We start from the raw sequence: 23,005 nt of genomic DNA on the forward strand, positions 1-23,005 counted from the left end.
TTTTTGCACACAAACAACACAAACATATATATATTATTATATTATGCTAAAACAATGTCGGACACCGTAATCTTCTCTGGTCCCCTCCCCAATCTGATCAATGATGACATGTATAGCCGCATGTCATCATTTCAGTGCTGGTTGTCTTGGTGGTGCCCAGCAACAATGTGGGCTTCGTAAATAATTGGACAGCCTTCTGGGGAAAACCTGGTCTGATTAAGAGAGACGGCATTCACCCTACTTTGAAAGGTGCAGATCTCATTTCGGCAAACATCTCAGGGCTTTGTGGATGTAATCCATGACAAACTGGAGTTGAGACCAGGAGGCAGAGTCGCAGTCTTACACGCTTCTCTGCGCTCTCTCCTAGGCAGTCACCCATAGGAATCCCGAACCCAATAAAATACCCAATATTAGCGGTGTGTGTCTGCCCAAGGACAATTTAAGGTAAAACCTAATAGAGGTGTCATACATAATAACCTAATAAAAGTAAATGTAACAACTACTACAGTGCAACAAAACAGGAAGATTAAATGTGGTCTCTTAAACATAAGATCTCTAGCATCTAAAGCAATATTGGTAAATGATTTAATATCAGATTATAATATTGATATATGCTGTCTCACTGAAACTTGGTTGAGACATGAAGAATATGTCAGCATAAATGAGGCCACTCCACCCAGCCATGTCAACACTCATATTGCTCGAGGCACGGGCCGAGGAGGTGGAGTTGCAGCAATCTTTGACTCAAGTTTACTTATCAATACTAAACCAAAATGTAATTATACCTCTTTTGAAAGCCTCGTTTTTAGTCTTACGCATCCGACCTGGAAAACTTTGCAGCCAATCTTATTTGTTACAGTGTATCGTGCACCAGGTCCTTATTCAGAATTCTTATCAGAATTCTCTGAGTTTTTATCAACTTTGGTTCTTAAAACAGACAAAGTAATTATCGTAGGTGACTTTAATATTCATGTTGACGATGATAAAAATAGCCTTACTGTTGCATTTAACTCTATATTAGATTCTGTTGGTTTCTGTCAGAGTGTAAATAAACCAACCCACTGTTATAATCACACTCTCGACCTTGTTCTGACTTATGGTATTGAAATTGAGCAACTATTAGTCGAACCGCATAATCCTGCTTTATCCGACCATTTCTTAGTAACTTTTGAAGTACTGTTACTAGACTACAAAGCATTAGTCAAAAGCTCTTGCAGCAGAAACCTATCTGTTAGTGCTATAGCCACATTTAAGGAAGAGATTCCACCAATACTTAACTCGATAGCATGTCTGCATGTAGGGGAGGAAACTTATACAAAATGTACACCACCCCAAATTGATCGTGTTGTTGATAGTGCTATAGATGCGCTGCGAATAAAATTAGACTCTGTTGCTCCTTTGAAAAAGAAGAAAATAAAACAACATAGATTAGCTCCATGGCATAATGCCGAAACCCCGCAAAATAAAGCAAAAGTCGAGACAACCTTGAAAGGATATGGCGTTCCACTAAACTTGAAGAATCTCGTTTAATTTGGCATATTACTCTCAATGAATATAAGAAAGCACTGCGTAAAGCGAGAGCAGCCTACTACTCTTCATTAATAGATGAGAATAAGAATAATGCAAGATTTCTTTTCAGCACTGTAGCCAGGCTGACAGAGAGCCACAGCTCCATTGAGCCTTCTATTCCCATAGCACTCAGTAGTAATGATTTTATGTGCTTTTTATAACGATAAAATTGTTACTCTTAGAAACAAAATTAATGACCTCTTGCCTTCTACCAGTATAGTGTTATCAACAGCTCCCGGAATCGTAAGTTCTAATATTACACTAGATAGTAAACTAGAATGCTTTTCAGCCATTAACCTTGAACAATTACATTCAATGATTCTCTCTTCTAAACCATCAACGTGCATGTTAGACCCCAATTCCAACTAAGCTGTTGAAGGAAGTTTTTCCATTAATTAGCACTTCTTATTAAATTTATGAATATGTCTTTTATTATCAGGCTATGTTCCACAATCATTCAAAGTAGCAGTGTAAAACCGCTTCTTAAAAAGTACAACCTCGATCCAGAGGTTTTAGCCACTATAGACCTATTTCTAATCTTCCGTTCCTCTCAAAAATTCTTGAGAAAGCGGTCGCAAAACAGTTGTGTGATTACTTAAAAAACAATGATTTATTTGAAGATTTTCAGTCTGGCTTTAGAACACATCATAGCACAGAGACAGCTCTGGTTAAAGTCACAAATGATATTCTAATAGCCTCAGACAAGGGGACTGTCTCTATTCTTGTTTGCTCGATCTCAGTGCTTGCATTTGATACTATCGACCATGATATCCTATTGCAAAGACTAGAGCACTTAGTTGGCATACAGGGAACTGCTTTAGGCTGGTTTAGGTCCTATCTATCTGAACGCTCTCAGTTTGTACGTGTTAACGATGAATCTTCCACGCAAACCAAAGTTAGCCATGGAGTGCCACAGGGCTCAGTGCTCGGACCTATTTTGTTCACATTATATATGCTTCCGTTAGGCAATATTATAAGGAATCATTCTGTAAACTTTCATTGTTATGCGGATGATACTCAACTATATTTATCAATCAAGCCTGATGAAATTAATCATCTAAATAAAATTCAAGACTGCCTTAAGGACTTAAAACGTGGATGACCTTAAACTTTTTGATGTTAAACACGACCAAAACTGAAGTTATTGTACTTGGCCCGAAGAATCTACGAAACAAATTATCTAAAGACATACTAACTATGGATGGCATTAATTTGGCCTCCAGTGAGACTGTAAGGAATCTTGGGTGTTATATTTGATCAGGATTTATCCTTTAACGCCCACATAAAATCAATTTCAAGGACCGCCTACTTCCATCTACGTAACATTGCAAAAAGCAGGCATATCTTGCCTCAAAACGATGCAGAGAAACTAGTCCATGCATTTTTTACTTCTAGGCTGGATTATTGTAACTCTTTATTATCAGGGAGTACCAAGAAGTCAATCAAGTCACTTCAGCTGATTCAAAATGCTGCGGCTCGTGTACTAACCAGAGTTAGGAAAAGGGACCACATTACTCCTGTTCTGGCTGCCTTACACTGGCTCCCTATAGAACACAGGATAGAATTTAAAATTCTTCTTCTCGCCTACAAGCCCTTAATGGGCAGGCGCCATCTTACCTTAAAGAACTCATTATACCCTACTGTCCTACTAGGGCATTGCGTTCCAAGAATGCAGGGTTGTTGGTTGTTCCTAGAATCTCTAAAAGTACAATGGGAGCCAGAGCCTTTTCTTATCAAGCTCCACATTTGTGGATCAGCTTCCAGTTTGTGTTCGGGCGGCAGACACCCTATCCGTTTTTAAGAGTGCGCTTAAGACCTTCCTTTGATAAAGCTTATAGTTAGGGCTGATTAGATTCAGCCCCTAGTTTTGCTGATATAGGCTTAGTTTGTCGGGGGACATCTTACTTCTTCCTTCTCTCTGTCTATACCCGTGTACACTCATGTTCCGATTAACCCAGCTCCCCAAATGTCTTTCTTTTTGGTGTCTATATACGCTGGGATCCGGAGTCATGGATGATCCTGCGGTCCTGTGTCCTGGATCGCGAGCGCTGGATCTTGAGTCGTGGCTGTGGTCCTGGATCATAGGTCCTGGATGGATATCCTCGTGGATTCAATCTTCCTATTATACACACATGCATTTCCAAACATTTGGACTACCTATGTTGCAAATGTATTATCTTTTCAATTTACACACGGCATCTATTGCACGTCTGTCCGTCCTGGGAGGGGATCCCTCCTCTGTTGCTCTCCCTGAGGTTTCTCCCATTTTTCCCTTTAAACTGGGTTTTCTTTGGAAGTTTTTCCTTGTACGATGTGAGGGTCTAAGGACAGAGGGTGTCGTATTGTCATACTGATATTCTGTACACACTGTGAAGACCACTGAGACAAATGTAACATTTGTGATATTGGGCTATATAAATAAACATTGATTGATTGATTGATATATTAGTTGAGGGTAAAAAAGAAGCATACTTCATTTTTTCATCTAAACAATGTGATATTATAAAAGTCAATATCAAAAGAAACATGAAAAATATAATCTTGTTTTTAAGGAAAATAAAAACGAAATCAACGCACTCATGTATATTGCAAACCAAAAACAAAGTAGAAATTATTTGTTTTAGAATACAATAATAGAAGGAGGCATAATCATTCCCAATCGTCCAATTAATTTGAGTGCCTTCACTTTATTTTCAGACAGGCCAGAAAGCATGAAAGCTCTTCTGCCTAATTTATTTCTGACCAATATGACAAGATAACTTTCGACTCCACTTCGAGCGATAGAATTACTAACAAAGAATAATTAACAAAGCACTTATATACTAATAAGGACTGGCTTATCTAAAGCCAGTTGAGTAGCACTTGAAATGTTTTAGCTCTATGAAACCTGATGTACTTATATGATTCTGTTTTCTTCAAGTTTGTATTTTGTTGGTCGAACGCACTTATTGTAAGTCGCTTTGGATAAAAGCGTCAGCTAAATGCAATGTAATGTAATAACAAAACCATTCCAGAGATTGTACAAAGTAATTTCCACCTCCAACTCCATATCTCTGCATCTGATCCAAGTCGTGGGCTGATTACAAATATAAAGAGAGAGATGGGGAAACAGCAAGATGAAGAGAAGAGGAGGTGAATATCAAACAGCCAAAGTGTGAGAACGATGGGAGAAATAATAGGGGAGGAAGGGAGAAAGAGGGATAAGGAATAAGTAGAGTTTGCGTGCGTGCGTGCGTGCAAGAGAGAGAGTGAATAAGAGTGAAAGAGTGAAGGGGTACCGGGGGTGTGTGACATAGAGTCCCCTGAGTTCTAATTATCACTGTATGAATTATTACATCTGTAGAACGCGTTCACCCCACAAATAAATGGATTAAATACATAAAAAATAAGCAACACTAATGAGGAACAAACCCATCATCTACATTTTACCATCTTCTTTTGGGTTATCTGTCACTCAAATGTACACACCTTCTAGGGCTCCCATGAAGATACGTGAAGATGAAGATACGTTTGAACACTTCTCTAACGTACACAGTTTATTATTGTCCAGGTATTTAATTTCTTGACCTTACTCCCTCATCTCTCTCTATCTGCATGTTGCTAGGCGGAGGTGTGCGGGAACGGTTGCCGAGGTGATTCAGTCGGTGGTGAACGGAGCAGATGGCTGCGTCTTCTGCTTTGGGCACTCCAAGCTGGGTAACACACACACACACACACACACACACAACACACACCACACCCACACACACACACACACCCACACACACACCACACACACACACACACACACACAACACACAACACACACACACACACACACACACACACACACACACCACACACACACACACACACACACACACACACACACACACACACACACACACCCACACACACACACACACACACACACACACACACACACACACCACCACAACACACACACCACACACACACACACACACACACACACACACACCAACCTCTGGATCTCCCCTGCAGTCTCAGCTCCCCCCCCCCGTACCTCTCGACCACGTCTCCTGAGGCGTTTTCTTTTCTTCCTCCTATCATCTTCCTCTCATGTGAACCCTCTCTTCCTGTCTCCTCCTAAAACCTCTTCTTTTATCTCCAATTTCAATTCCACTCCCGTTTGCATGTTTGCGTCGTATTAACTCCAAACTTTACGTCTTCCTTCTAATCTGTTGAAGATGATATTTTGCTTCCCACTAAGAGATGCTTGTTACATTCTGAGAGGGTTATTGTGTCCTCGTAAAGATCTCATTTGATAGGAACAAACCCCCCAAGGCCTATAAATTGACTCCTGCAAGATACAAATAAAATGGTTGCTTTAAGATGCACAATATGGCAGTATTTTTGCCTTGCTACTCTGCAGGATAATAGAGTAGGGACTGTATTTGCTTGTGTTGAAAACATAATCTCACAAGTCATGGTCAGTGGTTGATGAATAAAAAGCTCACGCCACAAAAGGCAGCTACACCTACGAGTTGGAAAATGTAAACGCTGCAGTTCCTCACTGACAAATTCATATCAGGAGATGTTTTCATTTGCATGTTGGTAGCCTGTTACCAATTATTATATTCAGCAAGACCAGAGTTAATGTATTCAATGTCTATGGTAATATTTGCACTCCTCACAGACACTTCTGAGAGAATCTTACCTGGTAGGGATAGAGTGTAACTCCTCCATTGGTGCGGGTCAGGTGCTGATGGGCCTGCAGAGCTGCTGTGCTCAGGACTGCTCCGCTATTATGGCCTGGGCTGTTTACTCCAGTCACTGGTTGCTGTTGGGCCACAGACTTTCCCAAACTGGGGGACCCAACCCTTCTGTCCCCCCCACCACCAAGCCCCAGGGAGCTGGGTTTAGACCCCAGTCTGTGCCCTTGGCCTTGAGGTTGTTGGTTTGTGGGAGCACAGCCGGATGTTTGCCCCACAGAGGGGCTCCCATGGCTGGGGTTGGAGAGTCCGTGGCTGGGGCTTGGGGAAGGCGACTGAGAGGACGGGTGTGAGATGGCAGCAGCGGCTGAGGAGGAGGAGGAGGAGGAGGAAGAAGGGAGAAAAGGAGGAATCCAGTCCCGTGACCCAGGACCCCCGGATGCTCCCATAGGACCCGGTGGTCCATAGCGTCCGATGAGGGCCGAAGGGGAAGAGGGGGGGGACAAATCCCACTGGTCGAGAGTGAGGACCATGCGCACAGCTTCCTGTTTGAGCTGAGTGAGGTGGGTGGCGCAGACATCACAGCGACTGTCATGCTCGTTCCACGCCCGCCGAGAACTGTTGGGCACCTGAAGCTTATCGTGAAGGAGGAGAGAGACGGAGGGATCCTGGAGGGAGAGAGAAACAGGAAGCCAAGTGTTAGAAGAAAAGATTCAAGCATATTCAAGTTGTTGTTTTGTTCTTCGAAGAATGTAATTGGCTTGTGGAAAGGAGAGGAGAGAGAGAGGTGGGAGAGGAAAGAAGAGAAGAGGAGAGGAGAAGAAAGAAGACGCTAAGAGAGGAGAGGAGAAGAAATGATAGGCATGCCGAATAAATCATAACTGTGATTATTTATAGAAAATCCAAGAAACATTGCCTTGTAGCCTGGGGAAGATGAGAAGGACGTTCAGTTGCAAGAACACACACACAAATGCACAAACACACACACAACACACACACACACACACACACACACACACACACACACACACCGCAGCTGGCAGCAAGAAGATGCCTTAACAGAAGAAATGAAAACTGACCTACTCACTCTATTTTTTTCTCTCCTTCTTCTCAGCTTGAATTTTGACATTGTGTTGGTTGAGTGCATCATGTGTCCTTGCACCTTTGAATCATGTGTAAGCATTCTTGGTGCAATAAATACTGTAAATATGAACGATATCTTTCTTTAAAGCACAGGTAAATCTTTTGAATTTCTAGAGCTGAGAAGTGTTACAGCATTTATGCACTGAGGTAATTACAGTGATAAACTATTCAAAGGTGAATGTGACCTCTCACATTCCTTGTTCAGGTTTTTTTAGGTAACACTTTCATCCCAGTTAAACATTACTTATTAACAGATTGGTGATTACTGGTTTTGGTTCCTTAGAAACGTTTAAGTTGTAATCATAAGCCTGCGTGAAAATGAAGATGAACAACATGTGTCCTGTTCGAAGAAACAGTATCAAAAGTCCTTTTTTGAGAAGTATATCTCTTTAATTTAGAGATGCTGTTGAGATACTTGCTCATAACCTGCATGTTGCATTTCCAAACTAGTTCATGAGGTTCCCCCTCAAATGACCTGGTCCTGATTCAGCTCACTGTCAATAAGCTGCACTTTTGCAGCTTTACGCTTAGGACCTTGTTCTCTGATAACAGTTTCAGAAGAATTTCATGCTCTGGTAGATACCAAACAGTCGGGGCACTGCTGGTCATTTCACCGCCACAAAAATAGACCCCTTTTGTGTACAGGTCAACTGGCTGAAGTAATGGACTTTAGAGGCTGCCCAAAGTGAAGGGTCGTGTGTAAGTGGTTTAGAGTATTAGAAGATTGGTCACAGTTTGTGAAAAGTGCCAGCCTTTCTATTTCTGCTGCATTTATTTTTATACTCTACCAAGGCAACACATCAAATAGCTTTTAAACACTCCCAAAACTACAACGGTTCTCCTTTACCACATTCACAGGTGTGTGGGTCCCTACTCGGATAGACTCTACAGACAACCATATAAAGCTACAGTATAAACATTTTCTTTGTCAGTTTGGAAATAATAGCTATACAGAAAAATAAATGCCATAATGCACTTGTTTGTTCTCCTAATGTGTGTTGCCCTCTGTCTCTCTGCATGTGTTTGGCTGGTCAAGTTGTTTGTAAATGTGTGTACCGGAGTTGCTCACCCTAGTGTTCTTTCTTGTCTGCAAAAATCCGGATATTTGTCCAATTTGTTTGGGCAGTTATCTGTGCATGAATGCATGTGCAGGTACGTGTTTGTGTTTAGTTGTGATGTGTTCCAGACTAATTGGAGCCACTCGCACAGAGCAAGCTGCTCGAAATCTCCTGCTTCGACTTTTGCTCTAAATATCAGAGTAACAAGCATAACACACGCACACGCCCCGATACACATCTGTGTCTAAAGCTCATTCAACCTCCTTGAATATATTTCTTCACTTTTTTTTCCACAACATATAAAGCACATACTCTAACAATAAGGTCATTACATATAAAATGGTTTTCCTTATAAAAGTCTGGCTTTACTCGGGGCTACGGTGCTGTGGACCAAAATGAGTGTGAGGTAATTGTCAGTGTAGATGTGTGTGTCTGCAGCTTGGTACTTCAACCAAACATCTGTGGTAGCTTGTGCCAACTCACTTGATAACTGTAATTATCTTTCTGCTTTCAACAGGCACATCTCTTCTGTGACTCTAAGGCCAGGTATCTGTGTAGCACCTCGTCTTTTTCTGTTTCAGTAAACTCAGTGTACATGTAAACATCATTTCAGGCTTTTTTTAAAACTTTGATTAGCAAGTAAAGAGCATATCACAGTCTCCAAGAACGAAACATGTAACTTGTGTAGGATGTTATGTTATCCTCTGCTTACTCCTCCCTCAAAATAACATTGAAATATTTTCTTTGGAACTTGCTTTCCTTTCAATGACTGATATTAGCAAGTGCTTCTGCATCTCAAAAACAGAGCTGATACATTTCCCATCTCCTCAAAGAATGATATCCTAGAAAGTACTCCACATTTGCGACTGCATTTTCCTCCGACTGATTTAACAAAAACAAAAAAACATAATAGTTAGGGACTCACGATGATATCAGCGCATCATCAGTATCAGCAGATAAAGCCGAGAATGAAACATTTCCTTTGATATGACTGTCCCATATGGTACACAATAATACGTTGTTTACGTGTCCCGCAGTGAATGTGTTCATTTTGAGAAACATTGTATCTGCCAGTGGACTTACATAGTAACAGTAGGCGAAAGTCTACTGTTACACGGAAGAGACTTGTTTTCAACTATTAGTTTGGAAAAAAAGTGCATATATCAGTATTAGCATGGTCAATTGGCCAAAATTAAAAAGATATGCATATTGCCAAAAAATCATTAAAGTACATCCCTAGTTTAACTAGTAATTTAGAGTTCATAGTAATAGGGGCATTACAATCTAATCACTAATTTACACAGGTTCATTTATGCTAGTATACTGTATGCAGAAAACACATCTGAATATCCAGTGAATCAACCGAGAATGGGTTGAGTGCATCACGCCAGGTAATAGGCGTTGTGTGTGTAGTATTAATCAAATTGATGGGAAGGCACTCTTTGCTTAGTGAAGCTTAATCAATACATGAGTTATGGAGATCAAGCATGTGTATAGATGTGTCTAATCAATAGGCATGTGATGGACAGAGGTTATCTCACAGCAGATTCAGATAATCAGGAAGACAGAGAACCAGCAGACTAACAGGAAAGCCAGAAAAACAGGGATATGTGCATAAATAACGAGTGACTGACGGGTAGGAAGAAGCACAGCAGATATAGCTTTCTTGCTAAAATAGCCTCTGTTTACATGGATTTATAGTCAACTGGCTGTTGTCCTCTTTCGCACTGACAAAACAATCTTATATAGAAAACCCAATTACATTTAAAATGTTCTCTATCAATAGTCCACCCAACTGTAGATACAGAACTCTGTATGTGTGGCCAGCCTCCTTGGTGGCCCATGCTTGTAATGTAATAAGAGCCTATTAGCAAGAACAAGAGAGTGAATGTAGCATACTCTCTGCCTCTATCAATGACAGGCCTGTTCTGTGTGTGGAAGGGTGTGTCCACTCCACACACACAGCAATATCTCTTCTAATAGTCAAATGCAGCCTCTCAATGAGAGCACTGCTCTAGGCTATGTCAACAAACTGCAAGACCACAAGATACACACGCACACACACACACACACACACACACACACACACACACACCGCAGGAGCTCATAACTTTGGCAAGCGTCTGAGCGGTGTGTGTGTGTGTGTGTGTGTGTGTGTGTGTGTGTGTGTGTGTGTGTGTGTGTGTGTGTGTGTGTGTGTGTGTGTGTGTGTGTGTGTGTGTGTGTGTGTGTGTGTGTGTGTGTGTGTGTGTGTGTGTTTATGGATAAAGGCCACCTTGTTTCTCAGCCAATCTAAGTGGCATAAAGAATAACATGATTTTTTTTTCGTACTGTACACACACATGCAGGCAGGCATAACAAACTCCTCGCAGACATGAGACATTGCACGCACACACACTTAAGACAACATCAAATAATTGTTTCTTTATATCTTTATTAGGATCCCCATTAGCACTAGCATGAGCATTGGCTATTCTTCCTGGGGTCCTCACACACTCAAAACATACATAAACATACATACAACAAAATTAAAACAAAACAGCTCATAATTTCATGCTATTTACAGTGAAATGAAGTGAAACTAAAATGGTCATCCAATTATCTATGTTTCTCTCCCTCTCTATCTCTCCACAACACGACACACACACACACACCACACACACACACACACACACACAACACACACACACACACACACACACACACACACACACACACACACACACACACACAACACACACACACACACACACCACACACACACACAACACACACACACACACACACACACACACACACACACACACACACACCTTAAGACAACAAAATAAGTTATGAGTGTTTCTCGCCCGCTCTACTCACACACATAAGCACACACACTGCAGAGCTACCTGCATGAGAGGAAGCATACTGGGGGGGGGGGGAGAGCTGAGGTTGAAGTGGATTTAAAATGCAGTTGACTATTTATGAATTTATTGTTCAATTTTTCACTGTGTGTTCAACAATTGTGCTTAGCCACAGGGTTATGACACATTTCCCATTTGGTGCAAAGATGTTGTCTTTCACAGGAAATGTCGGCTAATTTGATTGCATCGGGTTAAGGACGAGAGTAATAATGATAGCATCACTGATAATGACGACAAAACAGTTTCAAATGACTTAAGGAGTTCTCCCTGTGTGACTGAAATGTTTCTTTACAAAGACTATGTTTTTATCTTCCCTCAGACTGATACGAAAAGCATCTATTCATGGTGGCTGAATTACCCTACAAGGTATCTTTATTGTAGCTGCACTGAATGTAATGTCAACTACTTCTGGCCACTTAGCCATGGTAACTAATGGGAGGGATAATGCACCATCAAACATTAAAATGGAAGAGCGGGAGAAGAGCACTGCAACAAGTGCATGGCAATGCACATGCATACTCTTAAGCCCTACAGGTGTGTGTGTGTGTGTGTGTGTGTGTGTGTGTGTGTGTGTGTGTGTGTGGTGTGTGTGTGTGTGTGTGTGTGTGTGTGTGTGTGTGTGTGTGTGTGTGTGTGTGTGTGTGTGTGTGTGTGTGTGCGTGTGTGTTTTTTAAAAAAAATGTATTTGAAGTGAAGCAGTGTGGGTTTAGCCGTATTATGAAAAATGGAACACATATGGTTAAAATTGCATTATTGTTTAGAAACAGTTGAAAATGTTATATAGATGGATAACAGTTGTGTAAAAGCTAATATGAAAAACATTTATTACTTTCAGTCTTCTTTCTACAGATATCGTGTACAGCTTTCAATCACTAAAAGTCTGATTTTTCCGACTGTTCATGTTGGTTGTTAAAAAATGTGTTTCAGATAGATAAAAACCACTTTGAAGAAATAATGAGACCATCTTCCAATCAAAGCCAAATACTCCTGATTTTCCTACTTGGAAATGATATGTAATGTTAGATCCCTGCCAACAAAAAAAGGAACATTAATCTCATTTGGCTTCTTTCGACCTCTCGTTTCTCTCTGTCACACCCCCAACACATGCATGGCAGACAGGAGCAATAGAGTGAACACGGTGTACGGTTCTTCAGATGAGGGCCTTGTTGTTCCAAATTAACCAGATTTGGTTAATTTGATTTGATTTCTTCCCTCTAATGCTTCCTTTTTGTTTTTTCCAGCCCATCCTTTAGTAGAAAAAACACACACACACACACACACACACACACACACACACACACACACACACACACACACACACACACACACACACGCATGTAGCAATCCAAGTGTCTCTTCCAGGAATCTCTTTACCTCTGGGTTCATCAGTATTCTGTGAGTGACTCAATCAGTCTCAGCTCCCCAGACAGTCTGTGTGTGTGTGTGTGTGTGTGTGTGTGTGTGTGTGTGTGTGTGTGTGTGTGTGTGTGTGTGTGTGTGTGTGTGTGTGTGTGTGTGTGTGTGTGTGTGTGTGTGTGTGTGTGTGTGTGTGTGTGTGTGTGTGTGTGTGTGTGTGTGTGTGTGTGTGTGTGTGTGTGCGTGCGTTAGTGCGTTAGTGCTGCACAATTAATCGAAAAAAGATCGTGATCTCGATTCAGACACCTATGCGATCTCATTTCTAAATTACGGCGATCCTATGACGTCAAGCTGATTTTTTGTGTGGATTTTTTTATTATTTTGCGTCTGAATAATACCAACTTGCAATGTCAATCATACTTAAACGATGTAAAGCAAATATACTCTATACATTTAACATTAAAGTACCATGATCACATCCAAATGGTAGTGTTCTGTCTGTCTCTCCTCCTCTCATGCAGTGTTAACGCTGCAGCCACGAGGGTTGCCAGTTTTTGCGGAAGGAATAAGCAACCAGGTCAATGAAAACAAGCGCAAAAGAACATGAGCACTTTAAACCTATATATGTCGGGTCTACAAGCTCACAACCGCAACAACCATTATTACTTACTACCAAGCAACTTTACAGAAAGATAAGCCCAATGTGGCTTATAATAAGTATACCTGGCAACACTCACTGACTGCAGCACGTGAGGGCAGGAGCCGGCAGTATGTTTACAGAAGCGTTAGCATTAGCACTGATTAGCAAAGAGTGACGAGAGCGACTAGTAGTACAGGAAAAACATAAGTGAGTGGCACAGAAATGAGTGACGAGGAGGTCGAGGACAATGACAACAACACCGATGAAAATCCCGGTGGTGACTCAGGCGAGAGTGAGATGGAAGTTGTGCTTGTGCCGAAAAAAGTAGATGGACTGTGCTAGTAGCTAGGCAGCTAGGCTTTATTTATTACATTTATTCTGAAGCTGTAACTTTATTTTCTGTTCCGTTTTTATATTCAGTACTGACTGCAGTATTTAAATTAATCCTTTGGATTCAGTGACATTACTACTCAGTGGAGTCTAGCACTTTGTTTATGTTTTTTTCAGTACAAGAACCTTTAAGTGCAGTAGTTGAACTGGGTGCTCGCCGGCTAGGCTTTTTTATATTATTATTCTAAAGCTGTGACTGTTTTGTTTTTATATTCATCACTGTGGTGAGGTATTTTGAGTAACTGAAGTGCATTCCTCCCTGTAACAAACAGGTTGGTGTTGTTGTACAGTAGTTGGGTGTCCTGTCACTGTGGACAGGTGCTACTGCAAAGTTTACATTTTGTTATTATAAAGCTGCAAACATTCTATTTTTTATGTTCAGCACTCAGGCAGCAGCAATATCTTTATTTTAGTTACTGTATGTTTTGTTACCAGAGAGACTTGAGTTTAAGTCAAGCACTTTGTTTAAAGCCACAGTAGTTGGCTGTCAAATTCATTTTAGTTACTCTATGTTTTTGCTACAAGAAACTGAGACTTGGATTTAAGTCAAGCACTTTGATGTTGATGGTGTCTGTTAAGCCACAATAGTTGGCTCCAGGTTCCACATTTTGAATGTAGTAATGTTTGTTCAGTATTCAGCAACTACAGACCAAAGACAAAGTTATGTTTTTGTTACAAGAGAGACAAATGTTGTCTGTTTAAATTCATTGTACTCACGTGACGTCAAAGAGTAAGAGTGCAATAAATATTTTCATTGAAACGATGAGAATCGTGTGAGAATCGTGATCTCAATTCTTATGGAGGAAAATCGTGATTCACATTTGAGCAAGAATCGTGCAGCACTAGCGTGCGTGCGTCCGCGTGATTCATGTCCTCCTACAAGGGCAGACAAACTCAGCCTCTGCTCTACTGTGCGAGGATGGAGTGAGTGACAGAGAGACAGACGAAGTCCAAGCTAACTGAACAATGACCTCTTAGTCTTTTGAAAATCATTTAGATTTGATAAAAAGCGACAGCTCAGCCGTGTTTGTCCATTACCGTTGTTTTTGTGTGTGAGCCAGCCTGTATGAGCGCATTGGAGGTAAAGGGTTCAGGAACATGGGCTGTCAAACACAGCGAGACATCCCTTTCATACACACATTAAAGCTAGACCAACACACACTCTGTGCACCACTCACAGGATATAAGCCAACGTGTTGTTGACACTGAACTCTGTGGTTGCAACCCACCTCCATTATAATATCGCTGCTTCTTAAACCTTTGTTATCCCCTGTTTTCACTTCTACTATATTTAGCTACAGTGTGATGCATGACACTAATGAGGAGGAATAGGAAGATGGCAGAGGAGATAGGAAAAGACGTGACAGAAAATGGTTTAATTCTTAAACACAAAACAGAGGAGGAACATGCTTTGAATCGGTTATTGCCTCTGTGTGTGTGTGTGTGTGTGTGTGTGTGTGTGTGTGTGTGTGTGTGTGTGTGTGTGTGTGTGTGTGTGTGTGTGTGTGTGTGTGTGTGTGTGTGTGTGTGTGTGTGTGTGTGTGTGTGTGTGTGTGTGTGTGTGTGTGTGTGTGTGTGTGTGTAATCAGTTACAGATGAGTGACCATGGAAGGTAAACCTTTCTCCTCCCCCTTACTCATTTACCTCCTCATCTCTCTCTTCATTCATTTCACCACTACTTGCTCCTGTGTACACCCTGTGTACACACACACATATTTCTCGGCAGGTCTGGGATCAGTGAATTCATGCAGAAAAGATGCAGACGGTCTCTTGCACCTGCTCTGAGAGAAAACACACACACACAGAGTAGAAGGTAGGAGTGCGTCAGTATGATAAGAAAACGACGATTAATGAGAAATGGATACCATCCTGAGGACACTGTGAAGAAAAAACTATAAATTTCAAGTGGACTGGCGGCTCATGATCACGCCAATGGTGTCATGATAGAGAATGATCGTTTACGTGTGTGTGCTGTGGGTATGTGTATGTGAATGATTGAGCCTGATGTCTGTGCAGGTGCAAGGTCAATAACGCAGAGGTTATAAATGACACACACACACCAAACATATGATGTGCACACAGACAAATGTTACCCTGACAGAGGTCAAGCACAGGTCTCTCTCACTACGTCTACTAAAACACACTCTGTCTGTCACTGTCTCTCCCTCTTTTGCTGTTTCTGTCTCACACTTATACATTTAAATATTTTATACACAAGACCAAATGTGATTCTGTGAGCTCGAAACAATACATCTGGAAACAAAATTCAAGTCAAAAGCTACACACACACACACACACACACACACACACACACACACACACACACACACACACACACACACACACACACACACACACACACACACACACACACACACACACACACACACACACACACACACACACACGCTTTCATTAGACAACAACATTTTGGAGTCTTTGATATGTGAACAGCTGGAGTGGCAGGATAACAAAAGTGATCACCTTGTTTGAAAATGAAGAAGACATTATCAGTAATGGAGCTCTAAAATCTTCCAGCCCTTTCCACATCTGATTTACTGCAGCTCTTTCGTCCAAATGTCATCAACCGGGGACACATCATTCACAGCACCACGCTAGCTTTATTAACTAACCCAACAGCATGTAGCCAAGGGCTTTTTCTCAGTAGGGCATGGATGCAATTTAAACAGATTTAAATCACCATCGTTTTTTAATCAGTATTTTCACCATTAAACTGAAGAAGAAGATCAGTAAAAAAAGATGAATGTACGAATACCTTTTTGCTTTATGTTAAGATGTTTACAGGAAACAATGATGAATGATTTTTAAAAATTAAAAATGTGGTTATTAAAACTAATATTATTAACGCTAAAACTCTAAACTAGCATGTCATATTTAGCCTGAACCATAAAGATGTGACCACGTTGAAAGGGAAGGAGAGGGATACAAATAAAAGTCAGGTATAGGAGCAAAAACGGGTTGTGTAAAAAAAAAAGGCAAATAAAAGAATGGAAGCAAATCTAATTCTAGTAAGTAAGAAGAAACTCAAACAAACACAGTTGAGTTTATATTTATATATTTATTTGAGTAATCACCTGAAAAAGAAAGTAGTTTTTGCGTTAGCTTTAAATGAGCCCTCGATAGCATACATAAAGATTAGCTCCTCTTCACAGAGACCGCCGTGTTTCTAAATAAAGTATCGCACAAAAGACAAATTCAAACACTGGCTCTAGCTTTTTTAATGTTTTTATGTAGCCTGAAGGCCACCGTATAGGTTCGAGGACTTGCTTGTTAAACTGCGGTAATATAAGCAGCCGAGTGTAAAAGCTTGGTTACCACAGCTTTTATTCGTCTTTATTTCGTGGCTTCTAAAATGTTGCTAAAATTGGAAACCTTGCCTCTGAGCAAGGCACAGATCCTGAAATATACCATGTTAGCACAGTTTTGCACTCAGCACCTCTCGATACTGCAGTCTTGGAAACAGAGGGGTGAATGAAGGGGTATATTCACCGCTGCATGGCACTACATCCTACAGAATGCTCCTTAGAAGAAAAACCTCAGCGAAAATAAACGTACCTGTTTCCCCTCTCTCGCTCATTAATACCTGCACCCTCCCCCCTCTCTCTCTCTGAAGAATGTCTCCCTTAATCTCCTTTTTAATTGGTCATTCCTTCATGTGATTCATAATGGACGTTGGAGTTAGATTGGCTATAGGACACAATGGAAACTTATAATACACACACACACACATTCACACACACGTTTGCACACATGCATAAAGTCGCTTATGCATACATTTAAAAGAGCACACACACAGTTTTGTCTGCACACATGTACACACATTCCCTTGCGATGTTGACATGCTATATTAATAACAGAGAAAACGCATTACAGTGTTTGTGTTGCCATAGCAATTCCGAGCCTAATTAACATACGCAACTAATTACCTATAGGGGATGATTATAACTTGCTGCATTCTTTCTCGCTGGAGACTGAACGTGTGCACATATGTGTACGTGGGCGTAGCACAGTGTGCACTGTATAATGTTGTGTGAGATGGTGACACCTCATATCAGTAATAATACAAATGTCAGCTGTGATATCATCCAAGACGCCGTGCAGTTGCAGTGAGTGCAGGACAGCTAGGTTGGTTCAGAGGAGACCGTTGTTCGTGTGCTTTGATGTGTTGGTCTTCATAGATGTTACTGCCCTTTGAAATGTAATTGTTCTAATGGCTGGGCAAGTGACGCTCTTGAAGCAAGGTCATTGTGGAGGTCTTTAAAGGAAGCCTTCAGAGAGGCTTTGAAGCACTTCCTTAGACCATGCTGGTGACGTACCTCAAACTGATGCCCCCAAATAAAAAAAGATCTTTGAGTATCTCTTTAACATTTACAACTTTCAATCAGGCATTTGTGAATCCATTTTGTGTTTGTCGACTATAAATAGCCCTTGTGTTTCTTTGTTCCCTTGTCAGTTCGTTATGTTTCATGTCGTGAGAACCTTGGCCTTTTGACTCCTGAAACTTTGCTTTGAGAAATATACCTTTTGTCAAGTGAGTTTTGTTTTGAAGTACGACTTAGTTTTGTTATTAAACAACATTCTATTTTTGGACAACTGTCTCTGAGTCTTGCTTTTGGGTCCTGTGTCCTGTGTCTCAGTTCATAACATTAACAGCCTGAGCTATGAATCTTGTCCGAGTTGTATAGGGCCAAGTCTACAGAGCAGCCCCTCGCCACGATGTAAAGGACCTAGCTTACTGCAGAGCCCTATAATAGAATATATACGGCGCTGGCTTGCTGGAAGAGTGCCTGGCTTTTATTAGCTGGCCATCCAATCAGTGCCCAGCTGTAAATGAAAATACAGTAGTTGTTTTTTTATGTGGAAGTTGTACGGTGCCTGTTTTTAAATGATCTGGCTATCCACAGTGGTGCCTGTCTGTAAATGAAGTGCATATAAACTCTGCTGCATGTTTTTAAATTAGCCCACCGTCTGCATCAGAACGGCACTGTAAATGAAACACTAGCTACCAAAGATGTGAAAACAATCTATTTCAATGTGTTAGCGAGCTGCCAATTAGACCGTTTTCTGGAGACTGAATATAGAGGAGGAACTTCACTCCATTGCTTCTTAAGTGGGAAAGTAGTCTATCTATTGCCAGTTTTTACATGGTCAAAAGTAAAAATAAATAAAAAATACAGCCAATTTTGGCACTTTCTGACAACAATTAGGTCTTAATATAATGTTTGGTTGAACAAATAATGTATAGAGAGACAGTAACCTTAAATTGCTTAAGTAGGTCAGCCATCTAAGAGTCTGAATAATCTCTGATATTATATTCTCCTTGGTATGCTAAAATAAATTGGTTGTTGATTTATATCAACAATCCACTTCAAGACACTGGTACTTGCATACCATGCTGCGAATGGATCTGGCCCTTCCTACATCCAGGACATGGTTAAACCGTACCATGTCCTGTACATCACGTGCACTTCGCTCTGCATCAGCCAAACAGCTCGCTGCACCCGCACTGCGAGGGGGACCCAAGTTCCCATCAGCAAAAACACGCGGGTTTGCTATCCTGGCTCCAAAATGGTGGAATGAGCTCCCCATTGACATCAGGACAGCAGATAGCTTACACACCTTCCGGCGCAGACTGAAAACTCATCTCTTTCGACTCCACTTCGAGCGATAGAATTACTAACAAAGAACTGCTAACAGAGCACTTATATACTAATAAAGGACTGGCTTATCTAAAGCCAGTTGAGTAGCACTTGAAATACTTGGCTCTATGAAACCTGATGTACTTATATGATTCTGTTTTCTTCAAGGTTGTGTCTTCCTGGTCGAATGCACTTATTGTAAGTCGCTTTGGATAAAAGCGTCAGCTAAATGTAATGTAATGTAATATCAGGGCCTGAGAGTCAAAAGGGCTGATTATTGCACGTGAGACATTTCAGATGGTTTTACACCACAGGATGTTGAACCACAAAGGTCCATGCCTCGGGTAGAGTTAGTAGTGGCCAGTCCAAAACACTTGACTTAAAGTTAATCAACTAGCTTTACTAACAACTACGCTAAGTAGGGACAGCATCAGTCAAATTAAATTCTCTTCAGAGAACTTCTGGCCATACTTTCAACACAAGTTGTAACACTTTGATTGTATAATAAAGAATGATTCATTGGGTTTCTCTTTCACAAATGTTTATCCCTTTGTCCTACACCTACTTCTTCTTCTATCGTTCTCCTTGCACCCCATCCTATTGTCTCTCTTCCTTATCCCTCACACTACCTCTCTTTTCTCTCCCAACTCTTTCTATCCCTCTCTCTCTCTCTCTGACAGTGATAAATTGATGGTTGCTTTGGGTAATCCATCTTGCCGTACCCCACACCTGAACACACACTCCCTCACTCCTCCCTTGCTCCCTTCTTTTCCTCCTCATCCCCTCTGTATCCTTCCATCTCAAGGTTAGTGAAGCTCAGTGAGGAGGAACTAAAGGTAAAGATCTGCCTGACAACTCACGCTCATACATGGTTGCATACACACAGAAACAGGTGAACAGTGTGCACAGGGAAACAGTGTGTGTGCCCATTACACACACAAAATCACAAACTCAAATATACAAACTCAGTCAGGGTTTTTCTTGGCTCAGAATAACGCAAAAAGGGAGTACACTATGCTTACAGTGAACTACTACAGAATGTAATGGGAAAATAACTTGTGCCAGGCTGTGGGTCTACATAACAACTCTACTAAAAGAGGCCCCTTGCAATGACCTGTATATTGCTATCTGTAAACAAATGTGTGGCTTGTCAACATGGTGTAATTAGGATTCGTCCACAAATTATCGAAAAAGCATCCTTTGTCACATGTCAATATATTTGGCCCAATATATCTTGTCTACCTCTTAACCAAAAACTATAAAATAAATAATTGATAAAAATGACAAGAGTCTGAACTGAAGCCATAGTGGCTCTGTGAGGTTGTACTAAAGCAAATAGCTGACATGTTAAGCAGGCCAAATGTTCAACTGTTCATTCATAGTTCAGCATGTAAGCATGCACACATTTGTTAGTAGCACTAAACACAATATTGCAATACCTTATTTTTGCAGATCTCATGTATTAAACAGAATATACTTAATACAAAATAACAAAAATAGAACATTCCTGTAAAATCTGAATTTATGGTCAAACTCATTTTCTTTTTTTAATGATGTGAAGACAATAATTAAACAATAACTATACTTTGAAAAACGAAATAAACAAACCATATAATCCATATTTGTGACTTCAAACCAATGTGTCAAGGTGATTCCCCCAGGCCTGCACAAAGAGCTTTTATGTGTTTTAAAATAAACCTTAAACCTCCTCGGGGCGTGCTTGAGTCATCCTGTGAGCCTTTAAAAGCTAAAACACTTCTTTTTTTTTAACAGTCCTATATCCATGAAAGTCAACTGAGCGTGCTTGCTCTTTTCCAGGCTTCATAATCACACTCATTCATACAGGGGAGCTCCGTAAATGGACCACAGTGCTCCTCTGTTGGATGCTGACCACCTCTTAGGGAGCAGCTGAGGTTGGAGAGTCCTGCTCAAGAGCGCAGTTGTTATTAAGAGAGGGGAGACTTGTTCAGCCAGATTTCACATTGACATTAAACCTAGATTCAACATGACAACCGTCCAGCCACAAGCTTGCATTACCAACTGCTAGACCTGCTGCTGATCCAGAAGATGTTATCAGTCAGATATAACTCATGCTTTGTGTGATATCAGATTAGATTCAGTGATACCGAGTACAGAGTAAAAAAGCGGAGATGCAGAGATATATGGAGGTTAAGATTAAGGAGGAAGGACCCTGCTTTAGTATGACTCCCTCTCTGTCACTGTATGTAGCCTGGTGTACATTCAATATCTGATAACAGTAAACAACAACACCCATTTCAGACCCTCCAAATCGAGCCCTGCAGGCTCAAGGTAATTGGAAAGAGTGGCTGGAGGCTATTCTCTGTGTCTGATTGAAGCACAGTCTGGGAACAAACAGACAATTTAATTCTCTCTCTCTCTCACAGACACACACATACACACACAGACACAGACACATACACACACAATCTTCTTCCATCTATGCCTTGTTTTGTGTAACCTGTTACTTTAAACCTCTATTTAGTTTCTTTCCCTACCTTTACTTCCCTCACTCTCTTTCATCCTCCAATTCCTCCATCTTGTTGATAAACTGGAGATAAGAATGATACGAGGATGCAGCTCGGCTGACACAGATGATTAGCATTAGTAGAAAGTGAATGCTATTTCTGTCTATTAGTGGGTATTGGCTGAGTGAGTGGTGGCAAATGGAAAGATTGGCAGGAGACAAATCAAGTAATAATGATGTGTTTGTTAAGAAGGGGTTTACTTTACTCAGATACTATAAAACAAATTGTACAAACACACAGTGTTGCAGAACCATGCAGTCTAGTACACCACTTTCATCAACGCAGGAGCACTAGAGAAAATAATCCCAACCACAAAGAAGGGAAGGACTTTAAATTAAAGGTTTACAAAAACATGTCTAATATTGGAACCACATAAAAGTACTACACAGTAATGTATACACAACAACTACAGTGACACAAGCAACTGCTTTTTATAGAAAAGGTCAAAGCAATGGTTGACAAAGGAGGTGTTGTTGGTGCAGTATTTCTGTATTTACGCAAAGCCTTTGATACAGTCAACCATAAGGTCCTTCTGTTCAAACTGTCGGCTTTTAACTGCTCTCCATTAACACTCAGTTGGATTGAATCATACCTTACTGGTAGGCGTCAGCATGTTATCGTCAATAATCGACTCTCTCCAGCTCTAGACTTAAGCACCGGAGTACCACAAGGTTCAATACTTGGTCCACTTATTTTTTCCCTATATATTAATGACCTGCCATCTGTCTGTCCTGATGTGGAAACACAGCTATATGCCGATGACACTGTAATATATGTGCATGCCAACACAAAGCAAAAGGCTGCTGATAAACTGACCTCAGCTTTAGTGCTGATCACTAGCTGGCTACACCGCTCCTGTCTTCAGCTTAATGTCAAGAAAACAGTTGGAATGTTTTTCACAAAAAGAAAATGCAACATTGTGTCAAATATAAGCATCTCAGGTGAACATATTAACTAGACCCTCCAGAAAAACGCGGGCAAAAAATCCTTGATTATGCGGGCTAAAATGCGATCAAACATGCAGGGTGTTATGTGATTTTATGCGGTTGAAATATGCGGAAAGT

At 40.9% G+C, this 23,005-nt stretch overlaps 1 protein-coding gene across 1 annotated transcript in view; it reads right to left on the bottom strand.

Moving 5' to 3' along the window:
* Positions 1 to 23,005, bottom strand: part of kif26ba (kinesin family member 26Ba) — a 111,588-nt gene that overhangs the window by 61,225 nt on the left and 27,358 nt on the right. Inside the window, exon 3 of the mRNA XM_034075609.1 lies at positions 6,248 to 6,910. Coding sequence (XP_033931500.1) covers positions 6,248 to 6,910 — 663 coding nt within the window. The remainder of the gene's footprint in view (positions 1 to 6,247; positions 6,911 to 23,005) is intronic.

Source organism: Pseudochaenichthys georgianus, chromosome 3 (genome assembly GCF_902827115.2).
Source record: "Pseudochaenichthys georgianus chromosome 3, fPseGeo1.2, whole genome shotgun sequence".
Lineage (NCBI taxonomy): Eukaryota > Metazoa > Chordata > Actinopteri > Perciformes > Channichthyidae > Pseudochaenichthys > Pseudochaenichthys georgianus.